Raw genomic sequence first — 27228 nt, 5'->3', positions numbered from 1 at the left:
GTGTGTGTGGAGCACGCAAAGTGAGTCTAGAACGAGGTGATGTGTGCCGCCCACGTCCTCGTCCCCTCCTCTCTCTCGATTCCACGCCGCGTTCGCTCTTCCCTCCTTCACCCTTCACCGTCTTTTAAGTCGCTGCGCATCTGCTCATTTTCCATTCTTCCCATCTCTGCATTCCATCTTGGATCTCAGTCCGCCACTCTTCCCACTGTATGTCTCTTCCCTTATCTCGGACCCCATCCGCAGCCACTCACAGCGCCCGGATAACCCCGGCCTGGGTCCTGTTTTCTCCCTCGAGTGACACACTGGCTGACCTGCTTATCAGCCATTCGCCCCTCCTATGACCACATCGGGTTGTGGATTGCGTTTGACTCTGCCCTATTTACCTGTTGCCCGGCCCCAATAAACCCGGGAAAAAAAAGACTGAAAAATCTCTTCAGACTGCAGAGTCTGTCCTCAATTTGAAAGGGACAGAAAAAGAGAGAAAAAAAAAAAGGACAGAGAATCCTGCCCATCCTGCACCGTCCCGCCAATTCCTAGCGGTCAAGGATCCAAGAATCCAGAAGAATCCCGGGCAAATCCCTCACCTGTTTCTTGTGCTCCCCACGCTGCTGGGCTCCTCGCTCCTTCGTGCTTCGTGCTCCACACCCAGGCACGCAATCCCAAGATAAGATAGTGAGGCATTTGAATGAAGCCATTTGGCTTCACCGCCATCCCAGATGACTCAATCATCTCATCGTCGCTCCCCTTCCTCTCCCCATGCCTCCAAGCCTAAGACTCTTCGTCCTGCTCTTCATCGACGAGGCACCTCCGGCGTGAGCCTGTCCATTTCCAAGTTGGGCTCGGGCCATTCTAGAGGAGCCAGCAAGGTTGACGACTCCGAACTCGATATGGCTGCGAGTTTCCTCAATTTCTGGTAAGTTGGATGCCGCCTTTCTTCGTTTCCTGTTTCTGCTCCGGACCATGTTTGGGTCTTTGTTCTGAATATTTTTTTTTCCGCCTTCCCCCTTATCTCTGGCCCCTGCGGAACATCCTTTCCTTGCATGCCTGTTGCCGTCATTGTCCGGCCTGTGTCCCGGCAACTTAAAAGACCTCAATGTTTTAAATGGGCTTGGAAAGCTAACGCCCTCTGCAGCGCCATGTGCGAGAGACAGATCACTGTCCCCAACAACTCCCTCCTGTACTGCAGTGAACGGTACGTGCTTCCCCTGCCTTCCCCCCTATATTTAGGACCGCCTGATCCTCCCTGTTCCCGCAAACCGTATCTTGATCTATAAATAATCTCTTGGGGAACCGATCCATTGACATTTATTCTCTTTCAGCTGCCGCCGCAAAGACTCGTGCAAGCCACTCTCTGCCTCTCTCCCCTCCATGACCAACATGTCTTCCACTACTTCATCGTCCACTTCGGCTTCCTCCACCACACCTCCTACCTCTCCCCCTCTCTCCCCACGCACCATCGTCGCCCCGATGACTCCGACCAGGGTCCACACACACCCAATTCCGAGCATCCGGATACCCAGCCACATGCATGATGCCAAGACAGATCTTGACCCCACCGAATGGAAGCCGGTACCACCGCCCAGCCGCACGAGTGCCGCGTCTTTGGCCTCCTCCGATGCCTGGCACTACCTGTCCCAGTTCCACGGCGGCGATGAGTCCCTCCTGCGCCGCCCGAGCTCCCTCCACCGCAGCACGGCCAGCCTGCCCGCGCTCGTTGGCGGCGCTGGCGCCGCCCACGTGCCCATGCCGTCGCTGACGAACACCCCGTCCACCGTCGCCTCGTCCTTTAGCAGCACCGCTTCGGACTACCTGAGCAGCATGTACGAAGCCTCGGCGCAGCGCCCCCTGCCGCCGCGCCACAACCCGTACTTCCCGAGCTGCAGCGCGACCAAGGGCGTCGAGCTCGTCGTCCCGCACGTCGCCTCCGTCCCGGACGACGACGACGTCGCCGTCGAGCTCTCCGACAGCGGCTCCATCTTCCCGGCCAGCAGCGCCGTCTGGGAAGACAGCCCCGCCACCAAGGCCCCGACCGCGCCCATCACCATGGCTCGCGCCGGCTCCGCGCGCGCATGAGCGGTCTGGCAAAAACTTCATTTCTACCTGGTTTCGGCCAGCTCCTGTCTATTGCTGTCATATTTCTGTCACATCTTTTTTTTTTTGGTTTTCCTGCCTCTTGTTTCAAAGATTTCAACACCCTCCATAGCGGGGAGGGTGATGATGATGACATTGATGGATTACTGGAGCCTTTTCATTCTCTCATGTTGGCTTAGTAGCAAATAGATTTCCTAATCTGACCTTGGTCTCGGTACGGAGACCCCAATATAAACCTGCTTCGAATAGTTGTCTCTGGATTTGCTTGTATCTGGTAGATCGGGGTTAAGGCTGTGGATAGATAGGCCTTGATGGTTTATTCTTATCTGCTTGGCTGGGCTGAAGATGATGATTACCGGGGTGTCTGAGATGGGCCGCGGTCTTTTCTAGACCACTAAATTGACTATGAAAGCGCTCAGCCTAGGACCTATGTATGAGCGGGGATATCAATATGCTTTGCATCTAAACAAGGGTTGTCCAGGCTGTGGCGCAGAGGGTGGAGTCTGACTAGGCGGATGGCGGCGATCATCCGCGATGTACTTAGTAACTCGACTATATTTTACTAGTCTACTTGGCCGCGATCTTTATGTCTGAAGAAACCAATTACGAGATGCAGGCATTCAAGGCAGCAGGAATCCAATTGAAAATATAAAACCGCCGCATCCCCAGGACTGGAAATAACAGGATATCAAACAGTGCCACTGCAGCACACGCACCAAACAACCAACACGCCCGCCGATTCCATTCTCGACCCTCCAAGCCCCTCCTGCCAGAGACCGCAGGTAAACCTCAATCAACCCGGATCCAAAGAGAGAGGCTGGGGATATAGCCTAGAAATCCGGAGACGTGAAACAGCACATCCAACAGCCCTGCGCGGACTTGTACAACGGCGAAGACTAGCAAGAACATTCGGTCAGTCCATCTCCTCTAGCCCAGATTGCACCGAACGCTCCTTTTGCTCTCGAAGGGCAATCCCAAAGAGGAAGGAGAGGATTCAATTGGGAAAGCAACTCACATAAGGCTGCGCACACTCCGCCTCCTTCTCGCTCGCATAGCACGACCCGGCACAGAACGAGTTGCCCTCGTCCTGGCCGTGCGGCTTCTCGATCTGGACGGGCGCGACGTTACTGCCCGGCTGCATCGAGTCGACGGGCGCAATCGAGCCGCCGTTGGGAACTGGTGCATTCGCGGCGTCTGCAGGGGCGTTGTATTCCGAGGCCGGGCTCTCGTCGGCTGGGCTGGGGTACCCCCCAACACCGCGGTTGCCTTCTTGCTCGTGGAAGCCGTTGGAGCTGGGCGCGGATCCCGGATCGCTGGGGCGGTTGGGGTGGAATGGGCGGGCGCGCCTGTTCAGGCCGTAGCTGAAGGGGGAGGAGGGTGTGGATGAGGGCGTTGCGGATGGCGGCCAGGAGTGGGAAGGTGAGAAGGTGGGCGTTGCCAGCGAGTGCGGCATCATGGACCAGTGAGCGATCCAGTTGGGGGCCTCGGATGGAGCCGTGGAGGATGAGGCCATTGGAGCCATTGAGGAGGAAGCCACTGGCGCCATGGAAGATTCCATGACAGCGGGGATGGGCGAGGCCATCGCGGGAGCCATGTACGGGCCCATCCCGTACGGCCGCGGGATAAACTGCGCAGGTGCTTGCACCGCGAGAAGGGTGGTTGTGATGGCGACAATGGAGGCGTACTGCATCTTGCTGAGTATTACTTGACTTCTCCAATTGATTGTTGGGTGGTGGTTGCTGGTTCTGGTTGTCGGCTGGTGCTGAGTGTCGGTCGTCGAGAGGAAATGAGTATACAACGCGGGTCTCTGGTTTTCGCGTCGATGCGATCTGGATGCCTCGCAAGGGGCCGCGTTTTGGGGTGAGTGTATCGGCATTTTTGGGCTGCGCGCGAGGAATGTGGATTGTATACAGTTCAAATTAGGGCTCACTTCTCGGGACGGAACAGTTCTGTAGGGGGTGGTATGGATCTCTTTTGCAGACACTACCGCTCTCGTATCAATTATTCATATACTGGATTGATCTGTCTGATTGTTTGAGAATATACAGCAAGCCGTGAATACTTTGGCGCACGAATTCGACCGGATTCTCCCCTACATTCCATTCTTGCAATTGAGCTCGGGATCAGGGCAGGTACTACACTATTTTCAGCCGGCCTTGAATCCAGTAATGGTATTATGGGCATTCGAGGCGAGTCCCAAATATCTTCCTAGTCACTCAATTTCTTTCTGCTTCAAGTGTTTGCCCCTGAAAGTATGTTCACTGGGCGGATTGACCTCGACGCTTAGAAAAGTGTCAGAGGCGTTATGGGATTATCACTTTGCAGCGTATCAACCATTAGAATTCCTTTTAATTTTTAAAACACCTATATCATGAGGACACGTCGATTATTTCATAGGTAAGGATGGTTTGTTCTTAGCTCAGGGTAGCATCAAGCAGTAATAGCAAGCTTCCAACGTCCACATGGGCCATTAAACATTTCTGTATATAGCTAGATACAGGATGTCTACATGGTCGTCCTTTCTTCAGTAAATGAAGCCGTCACTCGGCAGCGAATCGAGTGAATTAGCACTGAATTCGCTTTGCACCTATAATACCCGGCCGCCATCCATAAGAATGAATGCCATCCGTAACCGTGCAATAGAGCCAGCCAGAACAGGCAATCAAGAGAAGCAATAAAATCTCTCGCGATGGAAGAAAATAAGATGTACTCTAGTAGTCTTGGTCCCGATAGAGAATAATATACGGAAATGCTATTGCATAGCATCAGACTGCCTTCACTAAAACTCCGACGTCATCGTCCACCATTTACTGTGGTCCACCTTAAAAAAACACCCAGAGACTTATGCAGCTGGTCGAGGCTCCCATCCAGGTGCAGCCATCTCAAAAGACTCAAACTGAAACCCAGGTGCAACCGTACAGCCGACGAGCGTCCAATCACCCAAGCTTTTGGCGTGCTGCCACTCTTCGCGCGCCACGATAGCTTGTGGCCGTTGCCCCTGGTTTGAGAAGTAAGCACATACCCACGGAGGTCAATTCCAAATGGCATAACTGCCAAGGAACGGTACTCACTTTTGCGAGATCGGTACCGAGAACCAAATCCCGACTCGGCTTTCCGTCATCCCGAGAGAGCGATAGCTGCATCGGAGCACCGGCATAGTAGTGCCAAATCTCAACTGCGTCCATCACGCGGTGCCAGTGTGATAGACCCGCTTCTCCTTCGAGCAGGTAGTAGATACATGTGCTATGTGCACGACTACCTGATACAACGGTGTCTCGAAAGGTCTCGATGTAGTAGCCCTTTTCTGGATGGGGCTTGAGGCCTAGAGCCGCAATGACTTCTTGCGCGGACATATTCGGCATTTCTTCTGGCGGGAGAGCTGGTGAGTCTTGGACGGTGCGGCGGTGAAGATGGTGCGAGGAATATGATTGAGCTTAGTAAGTAGGTAGTAGCTTTCCTATTCTGTGGGATGGGTCGAATCTCCCAGTGGTTCACTGATGGTCGTGGGAGTCGAAATGGTTTTCTTTCCCTGGGGAGTAGTCCCCGAGTTGGGTGGTTACGAGTTACACGTAAGCTGGTCGACCCCTCCAGGGCTTTTCAGGCCAACACTATCGTGACTCAGCATTGCAGGCCATCCTGTAGCAGCTGAGGAATACTCTGAGATCAATGAGAGAGGTGTACCTGGTTAAATCATGCTGAGATCAGAGCTGGTAAACTATAGGTATCTAGGACTGCGACCACCCGTGGACCTGGGCACCTGCGCCTGCTGAGTGATTTCAACCAGGTATCCATGGATCCATACTCGGTGAGCCTTACTTATATATTCGAGTAGGCTATATATATTATAATTAGCGTTTGATATGTATATATATAGTAGTGTCGGCGGGAGCGATTCTAGTACTAACCTAGGTAAACTAGTAGGCTACTCTTTCTACGGTGTGTCTATGGCGATAACCATTTGAATTGGTGTAAAAATAAGGCTCTAGGAGTTAGATGAAACCTTTCCGGAGTTTGTTCATCGCTAGGACGGCTGGTTATAGAGATATTCCAGGAATTCGATTTCGCAAAAATTGTTGATTCCCCCTTAGCATGTAGCCATATATCCACTATATGACTAAATACTAAGTCGGCAAATCAGCACCGGATCAATACCGGAGTAGGGCGCACGCCATAACATATTCCTTGCCTGCTGAAGTCTCATAGGTCCTAAGATGATGGCAATACCTGAGTAGACAGACAGCCCTAGCGGTTCGAAGTGTGAGTAGGTCTATTTCTTCGGCGTCTCTTTTCTGTCCTTGTGTACATGGTTCCCTCGTTTCTCTCCTAGTTTTCTCTCTCTAGTATGGAACCGTCGCACTCTCTTCCCCCCCCCTTTTGATATTCTGATCTCTCGATCTTGCAACTGACCGACTTTAATTTCACATTGCAATTACCCAACGTGCACCATGACATCAACTGTGTAATCACCACAGTCCTCGTCATCGTCTTCCATCGGTCGGAATATGTACATCGTCATAGGGCGTTTGTGGCCTATTCCAATCATGTGGTCCGTCAACAACCAAAGCAAGCTATTAAGCTGCCCACAGGAAAAGAGAGCAATAAAGTCGACATCGGTGTCTGCGATTGTATAGAGCCGCTGGGTGTCGCCGGCTTGGTTGGAAACCGTTTGGGGAGAATAATATTTGAGAATCTCCATGAAGAGTTCAATCACGTCGTCTGATCCCATAGCACTTGCGATATACCATTGAAACGCAGAGGGCGCAATGCCCTTCTCTGTGCACAGGGATTTCCAATAAGCCCATGTAACATCAGACCAAGAGTTCAGAGCTTCCCCAACCTGACTGTACTTATACATCTCCTCAGCAATAATAACACCAATGTTTGGACAATACATGCTGTCAAAGTGGATCCTGTCGTCGCCCGTACGTGGATGAGGCTCTCTTTTGTCGACTGCCTCCATATCTCTGCAGCCTCGGTCTGTCTGTGAATTGATATATGGCAGTAGCCCACTAGTAGAACTGTATGGCGAGAATGGTCGATCCGGCCCAATCTCTAAATCCCAATATTGGTTGAGGTTGATAGTAGCAGTGTCGGCGGGGATAGGATTCGAGTTGTACTTTTGGGTAAAGCGGTGGTACCGACGTGCTCCAACTTGGTAACTCTGATACCAGTTATCACTTCTGTCTGCACGTCTTGTCAGGCCTTGTTTACGCCGACCAGGCTGCGGAAATTCACGCAGTGATAGCGGCTTGTCAATTGGCGCTTCGGATTGCTCATCATCTGCCTTCTTGAGGAGCTTTGCCGGAGAAAACGTAAGATCATCCTCCCTGGGGTGTAGCGCCCTGGCCTGAGGGGATAGAGAGGCTCCTAGCGCCTAGATGCTAGCGGGTCAGCCGAGAGTTTAAGAATTTAGATCAACGTCAGACGCACTGGAAGAAGTTGTGTGAGGTATAGAATCGTAACAAGGCAGCCGTGGTAATGCATTACGGCGGCTCGACGGGGAGTAGTGAAGTAGAGAGCGCAAGGAAGGTTATTCGATTCTGCCTCTGGATCTATATATATGTGAATCTGCAGGTCTAAGTAGGAGCAACCGTCGGGCAACGTAGAAGGATTCGAGGTCTTGTACGAAACGTAAAAACAGCTGGGGCCTTAGTCCAGTATTTGCTTCCATTCATCGGACTGGCCGAGGGAGCTGCAAAGGATTCGCTGTATGTAGACATACTTGATGCCCATGAATGCTACATTCCACCAGGGAGCCTCCTCCTACAAAGGGAGGGGACCATCGTTGGCACCAGAGCCCGGGGCTTGAAAAATTAATCGATTGTTTATGAACGATGCCTACGGAATAATAAATCGGTACGCCAAAAATACAAAGTCTAGCCCCCTGAAGGAGTGTAATACAGTTAAAATCGGACGTCTATCGCTATCCGCGTTGTGGATTCTGACATCTATCGCTATCCGCGTTGTGGATTCTGACATCTCGAAAACATTACCTAACTGGGTAAGGGTCGATTTATATACTCCAAATTACCTAGTGTAGTAGGTATGTAGGGAATGCCCGAGCAAGCGACATAGATCTATCCTGTATATTGTTGAACCGCGACAGAGAAGATTGAGTGAAGAAGAAGCAGGGGGCATGGCAAGAAGAATAGATTGAATTGAATTGAATTGACCAAGTTAACTGAAAACTGGGAGAAGACTAGGGATTCTGGCTCCAATTTTCGCTGTACCAAATCCGACAATCCTTTCCCATACAATTTGTGTTGGAACCTGTTCCTGCTGCGAGTACTCTGGGAATTCAGAGCAAACATGCAGTAGTCAACGCAATTTTAACCTGGGCCCAACGCAACCTAATTGGTGGATCTGGGGGTAGACGTTGAGTACCATGCCTGAGCAATGAGGCAGTCAACCGCCGTCACTGTAGATAGCTTCGTCTCTTAGCTCTCTTTTCTCCTTCCTCTCTTCCCCTGTGCACTCCGTTTCTGCGATTCTGGCCCCTTTTCTCCAGGCTTCATTGTAGACTCGCTTGTCATACTCTCTTCTCTTTCTACGGCACGTTCGATCTGATCTTGCACTCGATCGAAATCTCCATCGCCATTTCCCTCCATGCATTAGACCCTGTGTTTTCATAAACCCCACCAATTCCCTCGCCTTCGCGACTTCACAATTTTAATATCAAATTTCCTCAACATTTTCCAATCTCCCAGAACCATTTTAGTCCCGCATGGTCCGCCTAAACTTGGAAGAGTCCCATCGATCAGGAGCAATCCATACGCAATCAGTCAAGGGTGCACGGTCTCAAGGCATAGCACAATGCCTGCAACGCGAAATTCCTCCAATATACAATATGGATGCGCTGCATCTAGTCCGGCTGCTCATTTTTGAGGACGGAACCAGATGGATTGCACGCATACAATTGCACGAGGAACCTCGGTATTCCAAGCAGCTTTTGCTTTACGAGAAGAGTACACTTGGCATTATCCGAGAGCGAACGGATATACCGGTTCTAAAAAACCATGGGATATGACACATATCTAGAACGTATTGGACGTGCCTTCATGATCATGGGATTCATCCCGGGAAGCAAGATCCTATACTGGGAGGAAGACCACCGAGTCATGGAAGGAGCTCTATGGACCGTTAGGCTTCAGATGTGTGAATTTGACGGCTACATTGGTATCTGTCCAGGTGGTGAGAGGGGAAAAAGCAGGCGCCTAAAAGAAGAGCATATTGTATATTCCCAGAGTCTTCCTTTGCCCCCCGGGAGCTTGGGGCGTACGCGAATAGCCTCCTTGATGGAGACGGACGATCCAGAGGGTGGATTTTGCGCATTGTATAGCGCGATATCAACGAGGAAGGATAAGTATCATGTTCTCCCAGGCCACTTGAGCCATTTCTCGTCCACCGTGGATTCTGACACGGAAATGATAAAAGGCTGGGGCGATGTTAGTCGACTTGTTGATCCAGTTAGGTTCAACACCCCGTAAACCCGTTCGATATAGTCCTGGAGGTGAATGTGCCTTGGCTTGGTACATAGTAACACTCACTGTCTGCCACGCTAATTCCTGCCCGGCTCACGAGAGTACTGCTACACTACCAGTAGAGCTCCATCCGCAATTGCGCGAAGAACAAATAGTAGAAGGAATCTGCCTTCTTGGCCGAACTTGACTGTGCTAGTATAATATGTTAACCCACGCGGGATAAAATCGGCCCAAACTGTAGTCGAGCACCCCAGAACGTAGGCGTTTCGCAGCGTCGAGACGCGCCGAGATGTTACAGGCCCGAGAAAAACAGACAGGAGTGATATAGCGTGCATTTATAATTTCAACGAAACGGAACATTGTAAGAGACCTGATAGTACAAGGCAAGATTGGAAGTGGCCAAACCCAGATCCGCAAAACTGGAACACCCGACATCAACCTTGGGAAGAATCGGGCGAGACACAGCCTCTTACGCGCTCTGTACGTCACTCGGCAAGCCCTAGACTGTTCGATTATACGTCCGTTCTGCAGAAGCCGCGCCGGAATGGAGATTCGGCGGTCATTTTTCCGTGTGAAACGATACTGTACATCACCTGGGCAGCAGGGGCGTTCTTAAGTTGTACGAATCGAATTCCCAATGCCAAGAAACATTGCGGTGCTTAGATTCAAGGCAGAATCGCCGTTCAGCCACAGTAATATGACAAGCTGGAATGTCTGCATCCATGGATATCTTTTCCCTGGTGGGTGTGGTCTGTTGTTCAAGGACCTGGCCGTCTGACTCGGGTGAACAGTGTCCAGCCCCATTTGAATTCTCATCAACGCCGCGCAACACTCTTCGACACTGCTGACAGCCCGCCATTCTTTTCAAGGTGTCTGTTGCAAGGTCGACAGATCGTGTCCCGATCAGAGGGTCCCTAGCCCTTGTCAATAGAGTTCAGGCAGAACGTAAATCTGACGACCCCTTTGGCCGCGCGCGAGCGTGCCGTCAGGTGGAGCCAAGGCCCCAATAAGCTCGGCAGGAACCATTTTCCTTGGGGAGTGACACCAATTGGCAGAATGGGGAGAGCAAGAATAGGGTTTCCCCCGTGATTTCTCACCCTTCGACAAAGAGAAAGCCATCCTGGCTCCCTGTGACTTGACTCCATCCTTCTACGAGGAGTGATATGAGAACTCTTTTTGAGGACGTTCTCGTAACAGTCTTGCTCTTCCTCGTCTGGAGAAACACCGCGATGATGTGGCGGGCGCTTGCGTCTGCGTGGTCCTTGAAAAAACACGCCTGACAAGACAGGCGACATTGCCTTTCTTCATTGCAGGGTACCCGAGTCTGCTTGTGGGCATCGGTTGGAATCCTCTAAGTTCTTGGGCTATGAGACCGCCACCATCCCGAACGGGACTCCATGAATCGCTGCGTGTCCTCTGGACAAAGATCCACGCCGCGGATGGACACGGATACTCAAACAGTTTGTTGCCGACCGCCCAGGATGAGCCACATTGTCCACGTGAAGTATGTCGAGGCCCAGGCACTAACCAAGGCGAAGGTCTTGAACGGCGATTGGATGCCTTCTTGCAACTTCGAAGGCGACGGCGGCGAAGGTGACGAAGACAGCGACGACATAGAACCCCCGGTCCCCGATCGCCCTGCCACAGACCAGGCCGGCATTTCCACCATCACAGATCAAACCAATATGACCATACCACCTTCAGCTCATCATCAGGCTGTCACTGTTCAGAATGGATAACTCCGCTCACGGATGAACGATCTCCAGCGGCCAACTTCTCCTGGGGGCACCAAATGGGCCACCTGGCTTTCATTCATCGCCCTCACCTCAGACGTCAAGAGCCACACCGCGAGGACTTTGTCGACCATGGTGGCCCCAGATACCGCAAGCAGAACGGCACGATCTCAACTTTGAACAACGCATCAGACTATGCGGGCGTGGAGAGGTCATGATTTATAGATGGAAAGGGCTCGCTGGACTGAATATGCATGTGCTGTCAGATGTTATGGCCAAGGAATGATCCTGCTCGTCGAGCAGGACAGCCAGAAACTTGCACTCGCAGAAACTCAGGTGCAAGCCTGGCCCTGCCGGTCCTGTTTAGGGCAGACATCACAGAGTGGTTGCGGGGATCTGCACATGTCAATGGATCGTCATGCGCAACCCATGATTCTGCCTGTCGACTGTGAAATGGGGCTATAGTATGCCGCCCGAGAACAATTGCCGTGCAAGGCCACTTGGTTGATCTGGAGAGTGAACATGGCTCCTTTTCTCAGGAAAACACTGGTCGTCCCTGGCATACCCAGGTACCCAGACAGGTGCGCATTCCGCTCTTCACACGAACGTCGGATGATTGTGGTCGACCATGTTTCCTTCCCAGTTGCACAACCTATCCATCACTCCTGATGGAGGTATACAATGGCATTTGACTCGTGTTGGCCTGTCATGATGTCGACCCGTTCGGCCAAAAGGTTTCTCGCGGGATCAGAGCTTTGCAAGCGGGAGGAGAATCGCTGGGACGGAGAACACGAGCTTGTGCAGGTGTTCATACGACCAGAATTGCCATACATATACCCCTATCCAGCCAGTGTATCCTCGGGCGCGTGAACGAAGTGTGGGCAGAACGAGCAAATTGCGAATCAAGGTGCGGGAGCAAACAAGGGATTCGAGGTCACCAACGGATCAAAAGGCTTTCGTCAAGTTGGCCGAAGCGGAGTCTGGAATGAAGAAAAGTACAAGTCAGCAACTAAGCCAAAGCCATCGGATGGCAGGATCTTGGGGTCACACCTATGATATTGGGTTGGTGGTTTCCTGAAGGGCAAGGTCAATGCCGAGAAGACGGCGGAGAAGGTTGCAAGTGCTGACGCCCGGCAGTCGTTCGCGGCGACAAAAGGCGTACCAGCACCCCGAAATTCTTCCCGGTCGTTGCTCTGCTGTATGTGCGAATGCATGTTGGGAGATGACGACAACTCCAGTAGGTTGCAGTGTGCTTTTCGACACCTACGCCGGTCCCCGGCAACGCTTCGAGCCCAATAGGGATCTCGGGAGACCTCGAGACACATCAACGCTCTGCCAATCTCCCTCTCCAGGCATAAAGCCGGAAATCGCGAATGCGAGGGTGCATGGGATCGGTCAGCCACTCCCTGCAGGTTATCGGAGATTGTGGCGTCTCCAACGCGAGGCGCTTCCGCGTGTATGCTTCAAAGCTCCGAGGAGCAAGTGAATTGCATCCACGATTGGCCGGCACTTTTTTCCGTCCCCGACAAGAGGTCGATAATTCGCAAGTCAACCGCTGTAGATCGGGGCTGGCATGATGGGTTTCCCAGCAGAGCGAGTGGCCGAATCGCCGCGTGAGAGAAGGGAAAGGAATCCGCCCATTCCCGTTGGAGGAGAACATCGCCGCAGCGCCCTGTGACAGCATAGGACGCTGGCATCGCTGATTACAACCTTTAAGAGAGCCACACAGGATCCTACGGGGTTTTCCTAAAGGTCCCGCCTTTCTGCACTTCTACACCCGACGCCATCAGCACGGATTTCGTCTCATCCTTTCACACCTTGCGGCACGCCGGTTCTGACAGTTCCTATTGGGGTGACGAGGTGAGGGATACACTTTTTGCACTCTGCCTGGCCGCCCGTTTCTGTTGCTACAAGTCGTCCCTCGAGCAAATGTTTCCTACGTGCTGCTTCTGTCTTTCCCTCCTATGCTAGCTGTCAACTCTTGGCTTTGATTTCTCGTTGACCTAAAAATGCCAGTTACTCGGGTACTGGCCGTCTTCGTCTTGAAGACGTGATTCCTCTCAAGTACAGCGACAAGAGTAGCAGCTCTCCTCACATCCCTTCGAACCTGTCTCGTGCGAGCAAACAGCCAGTTTGGAACTATCGTACTCCGTAGCCTTGCCGAGCGCACGCCGACCACAGCCATGTCCTCCCAACGCGCCGCGAATGACCCTTCTGCGAACGGGCAGCGAGCCCTAACGCAGGACAGGCAACTCGCGTCCGCTGGAGCCCCCGGGTAAGTAATCAGCTCTTGCTGCCATGGCGATCAGGTCTGTCCGTCGCCATCCCTCATCCCCATCCCCTTCATTCCCAGTTCCCACCGCGTTCTTGCAACGAACACAACACTCCGTTTATCCGAGCCCAGGCTGAATCCGATCATCCCCTTGCCCTCGCAGTAGCGACATCACCAGCCCATCAAGTGGAGACCGTCCGCACGCCCGCAGTGCAAGCAGCGAGGTAGCCTACTACCACTCCTTCCTCAACAACCTCCTGGATCTGATCTCGCACGGAGACGAGGAGGAGGTGTCTCGTATCATCGCACTCATCCGCTCGGGCGCCTCGGAGAGCCAGATCCTCGAACTTGTCGACCGGCTTCGCGAGAACACCGCCAGTGGCTCACCCGGTAACAGGACTGGGGTATCTCGGCATGGTACCCAGTGAGAGATCCCTGGCCACCTAGCCCGAACCTAGTCCGGACCTCGCGCGGAGGAAAGCTGGTTATTCCTTGGACGGTTGATGGGGGGAGTGGACCTCAGGTGTTGCCATGGACAGCAACTCAACCATGGGGTTCCACGCCGAGGGACGATTCATGGGAGCAAGGCCTCTTCCCAAACGCTGGGGGGGTGGATGGAATCAGGGTATAGATGGCAAGTGATGAGTGACGCGTGATGCCTGTATTTGAACGACCCCATGAGACGCGGAAGGCCAGTCCTGAAGCTGAGTTGCAGACTGAATATAGTGCATGTTGTGTGATTCCCTTCAAGTCCCTGTGCGACAGCGTCGATTTCGATCGGTCGCATCCTATACTCGGCGGTCAAGAAATACTTGTCGTGACAGAGCAGCCCCCATATATGGCGCTGACTGCCACCCGTATTGGGCTCGATGGCAGAAGTCTTTAGCGCGGCAGGTCTCAGATCGTCTTGGATTGTGGGCAAAGGCTGCACTTGCACGGGTGGTGTGTGCCATGGACGTCATGCCGCAGGCTGGCTTGTGCCTGGTGATAAAAGACGTGGAGAGGAACAAATACACCGCTATATAGGCGCATGAAGGCGTGGCACGTCCATCCCTGATATGGATCCATCATCGGGGCATCGCTTGTGATCAGGAGTATCTGTCCATGGATGCAATGGTCGCAGTGGGTGAATGCGAAGAGACTCCCCAACAAGAACGGCAGATGAGCTAAGAATCAGTCACGGAGAAACTCACTGGCGGCTATGGATTTGTTGATCTTTGAAGCGCAAGACCAAAGGACGAGCGCGAAGCGCGCACAAGCGCATGAAGTCGAGGCAATACAGGCCGAGCACCGACGAATCAGAAGAACTGGAGAACCTCAAGTACGTCCCAAACCACCACGTCAAGACCGGGCAGTGGCTCGCACCTGGCATAGTCTGCGGTGAAAATCGTCTCTACCAGGCGAGTCGACGTGTTCATCCTTAGCAGACGTCCGAGACCGAAAGCACCAAGATCACGAGACAAGTACTCTTTCGTCTGGAAGACTTGCCACCAGGACAACATGCCATATCAAAAACAGAAGCCAAGCAAACCACCAAACCCTTGCCCAGCGGCGCAGATCCAATCAGGCAAGCGGACCGTCGCTCGGCGCGGCAACAATGGATCCTATGGGCTGTCACGGACTCTATCTCCGTGACTCCGGCAATAACACCGCCCGTGGAGCACGCAGTCTACGCGCCCCTGCAGACTCTCGTGAGGCGCAGGACACACAGGCAAGCATTCAGCGTGACCGCGTGCTCGTGCCTGACCAATGACTCGGCGCAAGCTAGCTGGTTTGCACTCCACTATCGGAACAAGTGCGCCACGACAATCTCGACCCCAGTCAGCCAGGAGCCCGCGTAGCAGCCCTGACAGGCCGCAAGAGAGACAGTGATTTTGCATTTCCATCGACTACCTCTGAGATGACTACGTTGATATCCTGACAGCTTTTCACGGATGCCCAGTGCATCGTCAAGAGACACCACTCACGTTTGCCGTACTCACCATCTAGGCGCGCCGTTGCCAGCCGGAATACTTACCTCCCTCCGAGTCACGAATGTCTGAGAACTCAAGACAGACAGAAACCGAAATCCAGCTCTCTCCCCCAGAACCGCCCAATATGCCGCTGGAAGAACGGGGATCGGTCAAGCAGGAACAGGGCCCAATCAGCACCGCAGCTGGGCCAGTTGTGTTTTGAATACACCCAGATGCACGCACATCGTGGGAGATGTGCTGTGTGCAGGCAGTTAGGCAGGGCTTGAATCCCACGCGCCTGGTTCTGGGGGCCGAGGGTTTGTGTGCTGTTGTCTACGGGCTGTGCTTACGGTGTTGAATCCCACAAGGTGGATGGAAGGCCATGAATGATTAAGTGAACAACGGCTGATACGCCGGGCAACAGGCATTCGTCGAACTGGACTAAGGAGATGGGACAACCAAAGTAATGAACAGAATAGCAAATACTACAAAAGACAGCAGAATATGCAGGCGGGAGAAAGAGATAATTGGGAAATGGGAAATGGATATATGGAAAAGTCAAAGAAATCTTCATTGGTCTGGCATGGGTCCACTTTTTTATAAACCTCGATATAACCCTTTCCTCTGTATGCATCCGGGCGTACTCATCATGACTGTGCGTGGCGGGTCGTTTCTTACGGGGTGCACCGGCCGGTGAAGCGCGGGTACAGCGAGCAATCGCGCACGGTATAGCGAGCGCAGAGCCAGGCCAGGAAGCGCTCGAGGCCAAGACCGTAGCCGCCGTGGGGGGAGGTACCGTACCTGGATCGATGTGAGTGTTGAGGGCAGGGAAAAATCGTAAACAAGATGACTTACTTGCGCTGGTCAGTGTACCAGTAGTACGGCTTGGGGTCCATGCCCTCGTGCTTGTAGGCGTTCATCAGTTCCTCCCAGTCGTCCATTCTCATACTGCCACCGACAATCTCGCCGACGCCGGGCATCAGTACATCCACGCTCTCCGTGACGCGACGGTCTGACTCGTCCTTCTTCATGTAAAAGGCCTTGATCTCGGCGGGGAAGTGGGTGAGGAAGATGGGCTGGTTGATAATGTCCGTCATCTTGCGCTCCGCCGCCTCGGCGATATCATCACCGAACTGATGGGGCTGGCCCTCCTCATTGGCGATGTCATGCTCCCGCAGCCATTCGATCGCGTCGGAGTACTTCATGCGGCGGAAGGGACGCGACGGGGGCTTAAAGTCAGGGTTGAGCTGCTTAATGTAGCCGGCAATCTCCGGCTCGGAGAGCGTGACATCGATGACGCGACAAATCATGTTCTCCAGGTGGTCGAGCAGATCACTAAAGGTGATAAAGTCCAGCTCTGCCTCGATGTGGGTGTACTCGGACAGATGGCGACGGGTGAGGGACTTCTCGGCACGGAAGGACGGGCACACGCAGTACACATCGCCCAAAGAGGGGAGACAGGTCTCGAGGTAGAGCTGCGACGACTGGGTCAAGTAGGCGTTCTCACCGTAGTAGTCGAAGCCAAACAGCGTGCTGCCACCCTCGACCTGGGTCTGGACCATGGCCGGAGGAGACACCTCCAGCATGCGGTTCTCCTCGAATGCCTTGCGGAAGGCACGCAGCGTCGCCGCACGCACCTTCATCACCGAGGATGAAGTCTCGCCGCGCAGCACGAGGTGTCGGTTATCGTACAGAGTTTGCGGGTCCGCGTCCGGTGCCACGCGCGTGGTGATGGCCTCCTTATCACCAGCCGCGCGACCAATGATGGTGAAGAAGTCGGCGTGCAGCTCGCGGTCGTTGGGAGCGTGCTGCTTGGGCGGCACGGCGCGCATCTCGCCATGGATGGACATGGAGGTCTCCAGGGTCAAGGTCATGATATCGTAGGTCTTGACCATGTCTCCCGTCAGGATACACTGCAGGTACCCGTAGCCATCCGCCAGAGTGATGAAGACAACATCCTTCTGCGCACGCATGCGGTGCACACGGCCCAGCACGCGAACCCGGGTACCGGGAGTCTCGGACTCGGGAGTGCGCAGCTGGACGACGGCCGGGTCGGTGTTGTCCAGACGAATGCGTACGGGCTTGGGCAGCGACGTGTCCTCCTTGATGACAACCTTCTTGGCCTCTTCCAGGACCTTCTGGCGCTTGTCAGCCTCGGCCTTCTCGCGAATGGCCAGCTCCTGCTCCTTGGCGGCCTTCTTCTTGCGCTGCTCCCACAGGTTGGTGGCCTTCTTCACGGCCGATTTGGTGGCGGGCTTCCACTCCAGCTTGGCGGCCGGGTCAACATTCTCACCGGGAGCATCGGTCTGCGACTTGCGGGTGAGGTACTGAATGCCCTCCGTGGTGGGCGCGTGCTGCACAAAGGCGTGCACGAGGGTCTTGTACGGGGCGGATTCGGTGCCGGTAGCGGTCGAGTCGTCGCGGCCGACGTCCTCGTCGATATAGATGGAGGGAGCCATGCTGATGGGGATCTGCTGGAAGGAGACCAGTTTGGAGCGCGCCAATTTGAGATCGTGTGGTGGTGGCTCGAGAGTCTGCGAGAAGCGGAATTAATAGAGTCTCACAAGTGAGTCATCTGGAGAGTCGAGATAAGGGAGATCGGCAGCGCTCGCATAGCGAGCAGAAGCAAGTCCCCGGCATCAATGCTTACCAGGCACACGAGCAGAATGCGCACGAAGGGAAAGAGTCAACAGCGCCCCCGGGGGATGGAATCGAATCGCACAAGGTGAGTTTGGAGGGGCAACTAAATTTCCGCGGGCGTCCCCGCGGGTGCCTGAGGCAGCCAGCCCAGAGCTTGTCTTCTTTCTCCTCAGCTGCTATCGTCAGATCAAAAAAACACAACATGGTGTATGAGAGGATGGCAGTTTTCCGAGATTCTATGGGATTTGACTGACACTCCCATCATCACATTCCTTGGCTGCTGGTGTCAGGATAGGATATAGAGTTCAGCAGCTCGTCTCCCACCGACAAATCCGAGGATGACGATTTCCATACCGAATCAAGATCACGATCGAGATTATGGAGAAATCCATCTAGTCTCGCATCATGAGCGAACTAGCGACGATGGCAGCGTTCGCATGCCAGGGGCGCCGCGTCGCCGGTGATTGGCGGGGCCTGATCCAGTTCTGCAGGAGCCGCGGAACTGGAAGTAAACAGTCTCCCCCCTACTTGGGGATGTTAATATTATTCCATCTATAGTCTATCGTAGTCGAGTCGAGTCGAGTCGAGTCTCTTGTGAGATCCATGAATCTGCGCGCTCCTCATTTCCATCCTCTATTCCGGTTTAGTCGCGCGCCCCCTTAACCTCCTTTTCCATGGAAACACCAGCCGCCATCCTATGTTCGCCCGACTCCCCCTTTTACCTTCCCTTCATACCTTGCCTGGATTCACATCCTTGCCTGTTCATTCTTTTTTCTGGTCCTTGATGTGCTTTCCGCTCGTTTGATTCTTCCTCTCGTCTCTCACTGTAATCCCCCCCCCTCCTTCTTCCCCCCCTAAACTAAACCCACTTGGTGCCCCATTATTCTATCTGATCTGGGATCTCTCCTTCTCTTCCCCCCCCCCTTTTCTTCTTCAGCGTTTGTGCCCGTGCTGTCCATCCTAGCCATTTCCAGCTAATGACTGGTCTTGAGGCCTAGTCTTTTCGCTCTTTCGGCTCCGCACAGCTCGGGTTCCTCTTTTTTTCCCAGGTGATCCCCGTATATAACGGACCTTCAAGAAAAAAAAAGTTTAGCCGCAGGTTGGTCACTTTAGTTGCCCCGTCAAGCCCCCAACCTCCAGACCCCAAACTCCTCCCCTCCCCCCAGGGATGGACATTCCAATTGACATTTGGCTTCTTTAGACACGTCGTGAGAAAAAAAAAGAAAAGAAGAGCCTCTTTTCTCACTCTCCCCTCTGCTCTCTTTCCCCCCGTGGCCCAACTCCGTGGTCCCTCGTCCATCTTCCGGTGCAAACAAACCCGCGTGTGGAGAACGTCCCCTGAATGGTGATCTGATATTTCCCCTTGCCCAACGCTTCCTGCGAAGTTCCCTCTGGGCCACGCTCGTTGCCACTCCCCTCCGTGCGGTTCTTTCAACCACGAGGGCCGATTGGACTTGCTGGAGATTGCGCCTCGCCATGCAAACCTCGGATGCATCGAGCATCTCGAACAGTTCGCGTCTCATCCCCCCGGCCTCTAGATACAACCTCCACGGCGACACTGGCTTCTCGCACGGCGCCTATAATTCCAACCACCCCAACCATCCGCAAGGCTTCTCCAACCGGAACGCTCGTCGCGCTAATATTCCTGCTATAAATACCGCCGCCGCCGGTCAGACCGCCGATATGGCCTCAGGTGCCGGCTTCGATATGAACTTCACCCCTCTCCTTCCCTCGCAGTTGCTGGTGGGCAGCCCCTTCCAGCCCGGAACCCCTTCGGCCTTTGCATCGCCGCAGTTTGCCAACTTTGGTGGCTTCCCGCAAGCCAATGCCAATGGACGCGCGCACACCTCCCAGAACCAGCTGGGCAGCCCAACCTCGGGAATGCAGAATCCCGGACTCTACTCCGGCATGGTATCGGCTGATGGGCTAGGCGCCTCGCAGCTGCTAGGCGGTCCGCAGTCCCCGATCAACGGGCTGGGCGGCCTGGGCAGTGCCGCCCTGGGCAGCCCGGCCGCGTCAGTCGCGCCGGGAATGCTGTCCGGGACCAGTCGCACCGTGTATTTGGGCAATATCCCCGCTGAAACAAGCGCCGAGGAAATTCTGAACCACGTGCGCAGCGGTCAGATCGAGTCGGTGCGTTTGTTGCCCGACAAGAACTGCGCGTTCATCTCCTTCTTGGATAGCAGCTCCGCCACCCACTTCCACTCCGATGCCATCTTGAAAAAGCTGGCCATCAAGGGAAATGACATCAAGGTGGGCTGGGGCAAGCCTTCCCAGGTCCCCACGTCTGTTGCGCTGGCAGTCCAGCAATCGGGCGCGTCGCGCAATGTTTATCTAGGCAACCTACCTGAGGAGACAACGGAGGACAACCTGCGGGAGGAACTGGGCAAATTTGGGCCCATCGACACGGTGAAGATTGTCAAGGAGAAGGCCATCGGATTCGTGCACTTCCTATCCATCAGTAACGCGATGAAGGCCGTCACACAGCTCCCCCAGGAGCCGCAATGGCAAGCCCCCAAGCGCGTTTTCTACGGCAAGGACCGTTGCGCATATGTCTCCAAGACGCAACAGCAGAATGCGGCGCAGTTCTTGGGGATTGCGCCTGGGTACGCCCACGTGCTCAATTCGGCCGATCGCGACTTGATTTCGAATGCGCTCGCCCAGCAGTCCGTGGCCGCCGCGGCCGTCGCGACGACCGCTGGCGGTGTCAACAACTTGGGCAACCGCACCATCTACCTTGGAAATATTCACCCCGAGACCACTATTGAAGAGATCTGCAATGTCGTGCGAGGCGGTCTGCTGCACCACATTCGATATATCCCCGATAAGCACATTTGCTTCGTGACCTTCATTGATCCCACCTCCGCTGCCTCCTTCTACGCGTTGAGCAATCTGCAGGGTCTCATGATTCACAACCGACGGCTGAAGATTGGCTGGGGAAAACACTCCGGTCCTCTACCACCTGCTATTGCACTGGCCGTCAGTGGTGGTGCGTCTCGAAATGTCTATATAGGAAATCTGGATGAGGCGTGGACTGAGGAGCGTCTCCGTCAGGACTTCTCGGAGTACGGTGAAATTGAGTTGGTCAACACCCTACGGGAGAAGAGCTGCGCCTTCGTCAACTTCACCAACATCGCCAATGCGATCAAGGCAATTGAAGGCATGCGCAATCGGAAGGAATATCGGCGGTTCAAGATCAACTTTGGCAAGGATCGTTGCGGTAACCCGCCGCGCCAGGCCGGAAGTCACGGCCAGACCCCACAGCAGAACCGCAATGGTTCCAGTATGGAAGGGCCTCAGTCGCCCTCCCCTGTGCTGAATGGATTCCAACAGAACCTCAGCCAGTCAGGCTCGCAGTCGAGTCCAACTCGCCCAGCCCTCTCCCCGGCCCCAGGCTCCACCGGGTCTCAGAATGGACAACACAACCGTCACCCTCTACAGACCGTCTCTTCCCCCTCCGGCGTGCTGAATGTGGGTTCGAGCAACCCGCTGACCATGTACCTGAACCAGATGTCTGCCCAGCAGGCACAAGAACAAGAGAACCGACTCAGTGACCCGATGGCCCTGGCGGGTCTTCAAGGCCAGCCTCAGGCCCCATCCCAGCAATCCTTGTACAATGGCACCAGCAGCGGGGAACTTTCCAACGGCAGCATCGATGCGCCGCTGCACCAACATAAGTCCTCTGGTAACGGTTACCTGAGCGTGGGCACCAACTCATCGGGCCCGGGTCATCACGCCACTGCCAGCACCAGCAGCCTGAGCGTTCCTCGCGCCCAGCACTCGCGTGCTGTCAGCCTGCCCTCGTTCTCCCAGGAGCCCTTTGGCCCTGTGTCTGGACAGACAAGCCACATTCGTACCGGCACGACACACCAGCCACAGAGCAGCTTCTCCAGCTTCTCATCTGCCCTCGGTGGACTGAACCACCCTGGCTTTGGGCTGGCCATCCAGAACGAAAGCTCCCTGCCCGGTTGGGCTGAAGAGGAAATTGGAGCCAAATAATCGCCATTCCTCATGCATAATCACTTGCATAATTCGACTCAATTATCCCTTTGGTGAACTTAATGGCATCTTCTCTTCTCTTCTTCTTTCTTTTGACACATAGTTCTTTTTCCCCTTGTTTTTTTCTCTTTTTATTGTGACGCCATCTCCTCATTTTGCTTCGTTTCATGTATTGGTCTTAATACTTTCATTTCTGACTCTTCGCCATTCTCTCTTGAAATTTCTTTTAACTGTTTTGGCTTCAACCCTTTCTGTTCAAACCGCTTTCTTCGGTTTACCACCAACGACCTCTACTCCCCTTTAATACCTCTCTTCCAATGCCCTTCTCCTTACTCCCTTGTATTGCTAGCTGGCTATGTGTCTTCTTTTCTGACGTGTCTTCTCTGATTCCACACTTTTGATATGGGAGACAAAGGTCTCGGCTTTTGGTGTTTTTTGCCTGCTCCGGATCTTGACCAGTGGGCGTCACAGGACCACGGTCAATCCATTGCCATGGAGTTGGGTCAGTGCCGAACTGAACCTGCACTACACTGCACATGCCATCCTGGACATCGACCCTTCATTTTGCTTCTTTTTCGACTTTTCTTTACTTTTCTCATTTGAATTGTCATGCCGTCGGGCAGGTTGCATCGGGTGTTACGATCCAGTGGGAAATACCCCCGTCTCTTGCCCTCGCCCACTTCGTGGGTATGGGATGCGAGTGGGCAGTTTGGGCGGCAGGTGTGTAATTAGTGGAAAGTTACCAGGGAAGAATGAAATGAGTCAACGAAATCGTTTTGATCTGTAGAACAGTTATATAAACCTCGGAATTGGACAGATTGCAGGCTGTTCGTTCGAGAATCAGACTAGGCCCACGCATTATTATCATCGTAATTGGGACTTCAACCTTGGAAAGCTGTATTCTGCAGTCTTCCCAACCAGTTTTAGCATGCCTCGCTGGAGCCAGAAGTCAGGGGTTTGACTCATCGGCTGACCGGCTGACCGGGTGAAACCCGGTCACCCGGTCAGCCCTATACTCCCAGAAATCCTGTGAAACGACCAGCCAGGAATAACTGGCAACTAGATAGGTGGTGAGGACCATGGGTATGATTAAAGACTAAGATGCTAACTAGCCAAATTTCGAAGCCGACGACAGCCAAAATACCCGCAAAAAACCGAAAACAAAAGAAAATAAAAGCAAAGCAAAAGAAAGAAAAAGGTTGGTACCCTGGCGGGAATATGGGGCGGCCCCCGGGGCAGCGAACAGGATGATGTGGGGAGGAACAATAAGGATTAATGCCCTGCCCAGCCAGGTGGAAAAGCCATTATTATTTCCTACTTAGGCAGCTCCATATCTACTTCCCCTGTGTTACCGTCTGGATGGCATGGCATTTTTGCTTCGGACGGGGGCCTTATACGTATACGGGGGGCCTATACGTATACAAGGCAGGCTGCATCAGATCCACAGAACGTTGATTGATTGATATCTATGGAACCGCCCACTTTGGGGGTCCATCGTAATTTGTGTTGTACACGTACCTACTAACTCTGCCCCAAAAGTTCATGCAATAGAGGTTATTGTTATATAAAGAATTCATTGGCCATATACTGCAGAAGCTAGTCAACGTAGTCGAGTAAAAACCCGCATTATATGCAAGTTACTACATGTATATGTAGTGCCTCCACCAACCAGGGTTGATTCAGAGTAGGAACATGACCGGGCCAAGGAGGCTGTTGTGGGAGCTTTGTTCGTTTCAGTTTAGTCTGGATTATGCTTCCTCTTCATTTCGGCTTTGAATGTAGGTATAAGGTTTCTGGCTTCGGGCCATAGCCTTTGCCCAAGCTCCACACTTGGCGTTGGGGGTTCGGGATTAGTCCTATGATTATATCATAGGAAATTTTTGAATCCAAGAATGGGTATAGAACCTTTGCCTCGGAAAGGCTCGGCTGGTAGAGGATACGACTACCTAAATATCTCCCTGAGACTCGCCCCTTGGTTATTATGATCTCAACTTGCGTCGGATTCGTTCTACCTTAACAACCGGCTTTTACGACATCTCCTTCACGCTTTGCCGATTGTGGTACCCGAGGACTTCACAATGAGGCTTCTCCAAGTCCTAGCTGTTCTGCCAACCCTTCTCTTTGCAAGCCCGTTGAACTACAAGCATGCACTTGAGCGCCGGGTATCTATACTCGGTGAGAAGACCTTGCGTCAACCCGTGGTGGCAAACCAGGCGAGTTCTAACGATGATCTGAATAGACGGACAGGTCCAGTGGTCTGACATAGCTGCTGGGGATGGAGTCAAAACGGGCAAGGACCCGAACGGCATTTATTACTTCCTGTCCGATCTCGAACACTTCGTCAACCTCCGAAACGACGACGAACGGATCGGTGTGTTCGAACGGGTGGGCCCAACACCGAGACAGTCGAGGACGAAATGAACGAATTTGTTGAAACCGTACTGGATGGCGCCGGGGCAATGTACGACGATGTCTTTGATGTGGATTGGGTCAACGAGCAACCTCACGTCACCGACAGTGTATCTGCCGAGTGTGCGGAAAGCGACGCCATGACAGACGATGAGGACGGGCTCGATGCCGACGACGCCTTGGAATGGAGAATGATCTATCGCTCCTCCAAAGGTATGTCTCTGGGGACCCTGACCTTGTGTGCCGACCTGGCTGACCCCTTCGATAGCCCTGGCAGCAGGTTCCAACGGCGGGAAGGCCTATATCCACATGGAACGCACTAATGGCCGGACCATCTTCTCGCCAGCGTCCAAAGATCCCCAAGATAGTCAGTACCGGGGCTATCCTCGATCCTGCTTACTGTAATCTGACCGCGTCGATAACAGGTGACCCGGACCACGGCGGCCAAGCGACAGTGGGCGAAACCTGGCGCTACGCCGAACTACCGATGTTGATGCGAAATCTGAACGTCAATCAGATCATTTCTTTCTGGAAAGAGGCCGACGGGACATTTAGCCAATACCTGGAGTGGGACGTCCAAAGGGTACTTCTCGCAAAATACTCTTGGTGATCGAAGCTAACCGCGTTTCCGGTGTTGTAGGATATGGATAGCAAGCCCCGAAATTACCTGCAAGACATTGCGATAGATGCCGTTCCTATTGTCCTTCCTGATTTCGCAGACCGTCCTCCAATGAAACGCTCCGTGAAGCGAACTTGGGCTTCATAAAGAGAATATTTTCGGATGGCAGATAGGCTCGGATGGTGAAGAGCTTGCAGGCCTCTGCAAAGTTGGCTGGAATTTCTTGTGGATTATTTGCCTTCGCAAGAATCAGGAAAAGAGGACGATGCCAACAGAGCATAATTCCTACGGCTATTTCAATCTTCATCAAACTCCGCATAAAGCCATGGATCCTGGAGTAATTCCTTGGCAGTGCTTCGATCTTCTGGGCGCCATTTGATCATCCTTTGTACGAACTCGATGAACATCCGCTTATCCTCATTGTGGATGTTGCCTATCGAATTTTCAAAATTAAAGTTCGATGGTGAGATTTCCGTGCCCTTGAATTGTCCTATTGAATGTAATCAGTGAGTACTTGCTAAATCAGACAATGCCATGATACTCACCATCGGGTTTGTAAAAGAGGTCCGTCCTCGCTCCTTTATCTAGAAGTTCCTTTGGAGGAGGACCTAACAATGCAGAGATATGACCCAGGTGGTTAAGCTCATCGTATTCTTCAACTTCGAGGGGATCAACATCCTTGAATAGCTTTTTGCCTTCAAGAACATCCCATAACTAGCAAAACGACGTTAGCTTGTATATGACCAGACAGAGCTCTCGACATACCATGACCCCCAAACTCCAGATATCGGCACTGTACGAATAGCCCGCATCCAGAATTACCTCTGGGGCTCGATATATTTCCGCCTGAATGCACCCTCGGTTTGGTTTGTCCCCGCGGACAGATAGATCGAAGTCGGTGATTTGGATTATTCCTGTGGCTTTTTCGGAGATACCGAAGTTATTTCGAGAGATGTATATCATGCGGCCATCTGAGCAAGTCTTCTGGGGCAGCGGATTGTCGTGCTCATCTCTGGCAGAATCGTCCAAAATAGATGGATCCTCGACTTTAATCATTATATTGTCGGGTTTCAGATCTGAGATGAATGAATTAGAGATTCTGTTCATTAACAGGAGCCAAGGACGGACCTGTGTGGATAACATGACACTCAGAGTGGAGGTAGTCAAGCCCATGAAGCACCATTTGAAGTAATATCTTCAGCACGTCTGAAGGTATCACATCACCAATGAATCTTTTGCGGTATATCCAGAGAGGTTCACGCAGAGGTTCAAAAACGAGGGTGAGATGCCTCGCCGATCCGTACTCTAAGGTGAATGAGTCGAGAGGACATCTAATAAATCCCCAACCCTTGTGCCGAGGATTTGCTTCGGAGATATGTCTTAGGATATCAAGTTCAGCTTGAGCGGCGTTCTCTCGAGAATGATGAACATTGGCATTAATCTTGAGAGCAACGTATTTCTCTCTTAGCCAGCACCATCTGGATTAAATATTAGCAGATGCCACTCGAGATACCTGAGGGGGATGGAGGGCAAACTGGTTGAGATCCCGAGCGAGCCAGATAGTTGAGCCACTACCATAACCGAGTTTGGTGGCGAGTTGGTACCGGTTATTGAGAACGTCCCCCAGACGCGCGGGATAGAATCGCGCAGGATCATAGTATGGCGTACATTCTTCTTCGACGGCTTCATCCACCGGGAGTTTAGGAGCGACCGCCGTCGATGGTGGCCAAGGGTGGTGTTTAAATATCCTGACTGGGGACATGAGCCGCGATCGGAAAGTTGCCATAAGCTTCTATCGGATATGGAGTGATGTATGCAAATGCCAGGCGACGGATCACTGTGTGAGCATGAACAAAGAAAGGGATCTCGGAGATGATACTCTGGTCGGACTGGAAGGCTTGGCGGCGCGATAGTCACGTGACTATCGCGTTGCTTCTTCGCTCGAGAGAAAATGAAGCAGGCGACAACAGAATGCCGATTGGAAATTGCAAATAAATACCAAAAAATCACGTATAATTTGTCTGTTCATGCC

At 53.1% G+C, this 27228-nt stretch overlaps 10 protein-coding genes across 10 annotated transcripts; 5 read left to right on the top strand and 5 right to left on the bottom strand.

Moving 5' to 3' along the window:
• Window positions 1-716: 716 nt before the first annotated feature.
• On the top strand, window positions 717-2073 carry N7459_005242 (uncharacterized protein; the record flags this gene model as incomplete). Its single annotated transcript, XM_056944426.1, has 3 exons — window positions 717-913; window positions 1133-1192; window positions 1320-2073. The coding sequence occupies 3 exons, from the start codon at window positions 717-719 to the stop codon at window positions 2071-2073; spliced, it is 1011 nt and encodes a 336-aa protein (XP_056801309.1).
• A 1012-nt stretch (window positions 2074-3085) lies between these two features.
• N7459_005241 (uncharacterized protein) lies at window positions 3086-3781 on the bottom strand (the record flags this gene model as incomplete). The annotated part of the gene is made up of 1 exon (XM_056944425.1): window positions 3086-3781. One exon carries the CDS (start codon window positions 3779-3781, stop codon window positions 3086-3088), a length of 696 nt encoding a protein of 231 aa, XP_056801308.1.
• A 1152-nt stretch (window positions 3782-4933) lies between these two features.
• N7459_005240 (cupin domain-containing protein) lies at window positions 4934-5453 on the bottom strand (the record flags this gene model as incomplete). Its single annotated transcript, XM_056944424.1, has 2 exons — window positions 4934-5089; window positions 5163-5453. The coding sequence occupies 2 exons, from the start codon at window positions 5451-5453 to the stop codon at window positions 4934-4936; spliced, it is 447 nt and encodes a 148-aa protein (XP_056801307.1).
• Window positions 5454-6520: 1067 nt separating this feature from the next.
• Window positions 6521-7575, bottom strand: N7459_005239 (uncharacterized protein; the record flags this gene model as incomplete). The annotated part of the gene is made up of 2 exons (XM_056944423.1): window positions 6521-7465; window positions 7522-7575. The coding sequence occupies 2 exons, from the start codon at window positions 7573-7575 to the stop codon at window positions 6521-6523; spliced, it is 999 nt and encodes a 332-aa protein (XP_056801306.1).
• Window positions 7576-11053: 3478 nt separating this feature from the next.
• Window positions 11054-11311, top strand: N7459_005238 (uncharacterized protein; the record flags this gene model as incomplete). Its single annotated transcript, XM_056944422.1, has 1 exon — window positions 11054-11311. One exon carries the CDS (start codon window positions 11054-11056, stop codon window positions 11309-11311), a length of 258 nt encoding a protein of 85 aa, XP_056801305.1.
• Window positions 11312-13488: 2177 nt separating this feature from the next.
• Window positions 13489-14005, top strand: N7459_005237 (uncharacterized protein; the record flags this gene model as incomplete). The annotated part of the gene is made up of 2 exons (XM_056944421.1): window positions 13489-13580; window positions 13741-14005. 2 exons carry the CDS (start codon window positions 13489-13491, stop codon window positions 14003-14005), a joined length of 357 nt encoding a protein of 118 aa, XP_056801304.1.
• Window positions 14006-16203: 2198 nt separating this feature from the next.
• On the bottom strand, window positions 16204-17988 carry N7459_005236 (asparagine--tRNA ligase DED81; the record flags this gene model as incomplete). Its single annotated transcript, XM_056944420.1, has 2 exons — window positions 16204-16330; window positions 16385-17988. The coding sequence occupies 2 exons, from the start codon at window positions 17986-17988 to the stop codon at window positions 16204-16206; spliced, it is 1731 nt and encodes a 576-aa protein (XP_056801303.1).
• A 1657-nt stretch (window positions 17989-19645) lies between these two features.
• On the top strand, window positions 19646-22168 carry N7459_005235 (putative differentiation regulator (Nrd1); the record flags this gene model as incomplete). Its single annotated transcript, XM_056944419.1, has 1 exon — window positions 19646-22168. The coding sequence occupies one exon, from the start codon at window positions 19646-19648 to the stop codon at window positions 22166-22168; it is 2523 nt and encodes an 840-aa protein (XP_056801302.1).
• Window positions 22169-24585: 2417 nt separating this feature from the next.
• On the top strand, window positions 24586-25343 carry N7459_005234 (uncharacterized protein; the record flags this gene model as incomplete). The annotated part of the gene is made up of 4 exons (XM_056944418.1): window positions 24586-24790; window positions 24855-24944; window positions 25003-25160; window positions 25218-25343. The coding sequence occupies 4 exons, from the start codon at window positions 24586-24588 to the stop codon at window positions 25341-25343; spliced, it is 579 nt and encodes a 192-aa protein (XP_056801301.1).
• Window positions 25344-25492: 149 nt separating this feature from the next.
• Window positions 25493-26982, bottom strand: N7459_005233 (uncharacterized protein; the record flags this gene model as incomplete). Its single annotated transcript, XM_056944417.1, has 5 exons — window positions 25493-25686; window positions 25742-25910; window positions 25962-26272; window positions 26325-26674; window positions 26732-26982. 5 exons carry the CDS (start codon window positions 26980-26982, stop codon window positions 25493-25495), a joined length of 1275 nt encoding a protein of 424 aa, XP_056801300.1.
• Between the last annotated feature and the right edge of the window lie 246 nt (window positions 26983-27228).

This window comes from Penicillium hispanicum (assembly GCF_028827665.1).
Source record: "Penicillium hispanicum strain IBT 35686 chromosome Unknown utg000004l_segment0_segment0, whole genome shotgun sequence".
NCBI lineage: Eukaryota > Fungi > Ascomycota > Eurotiomycetes > Eurotiales > Aspergillaceae > Penicillium > Penicillium hispanicum.
This window is presented reverse-complemented; position numbering and strand designations above follow the sequence as displayed.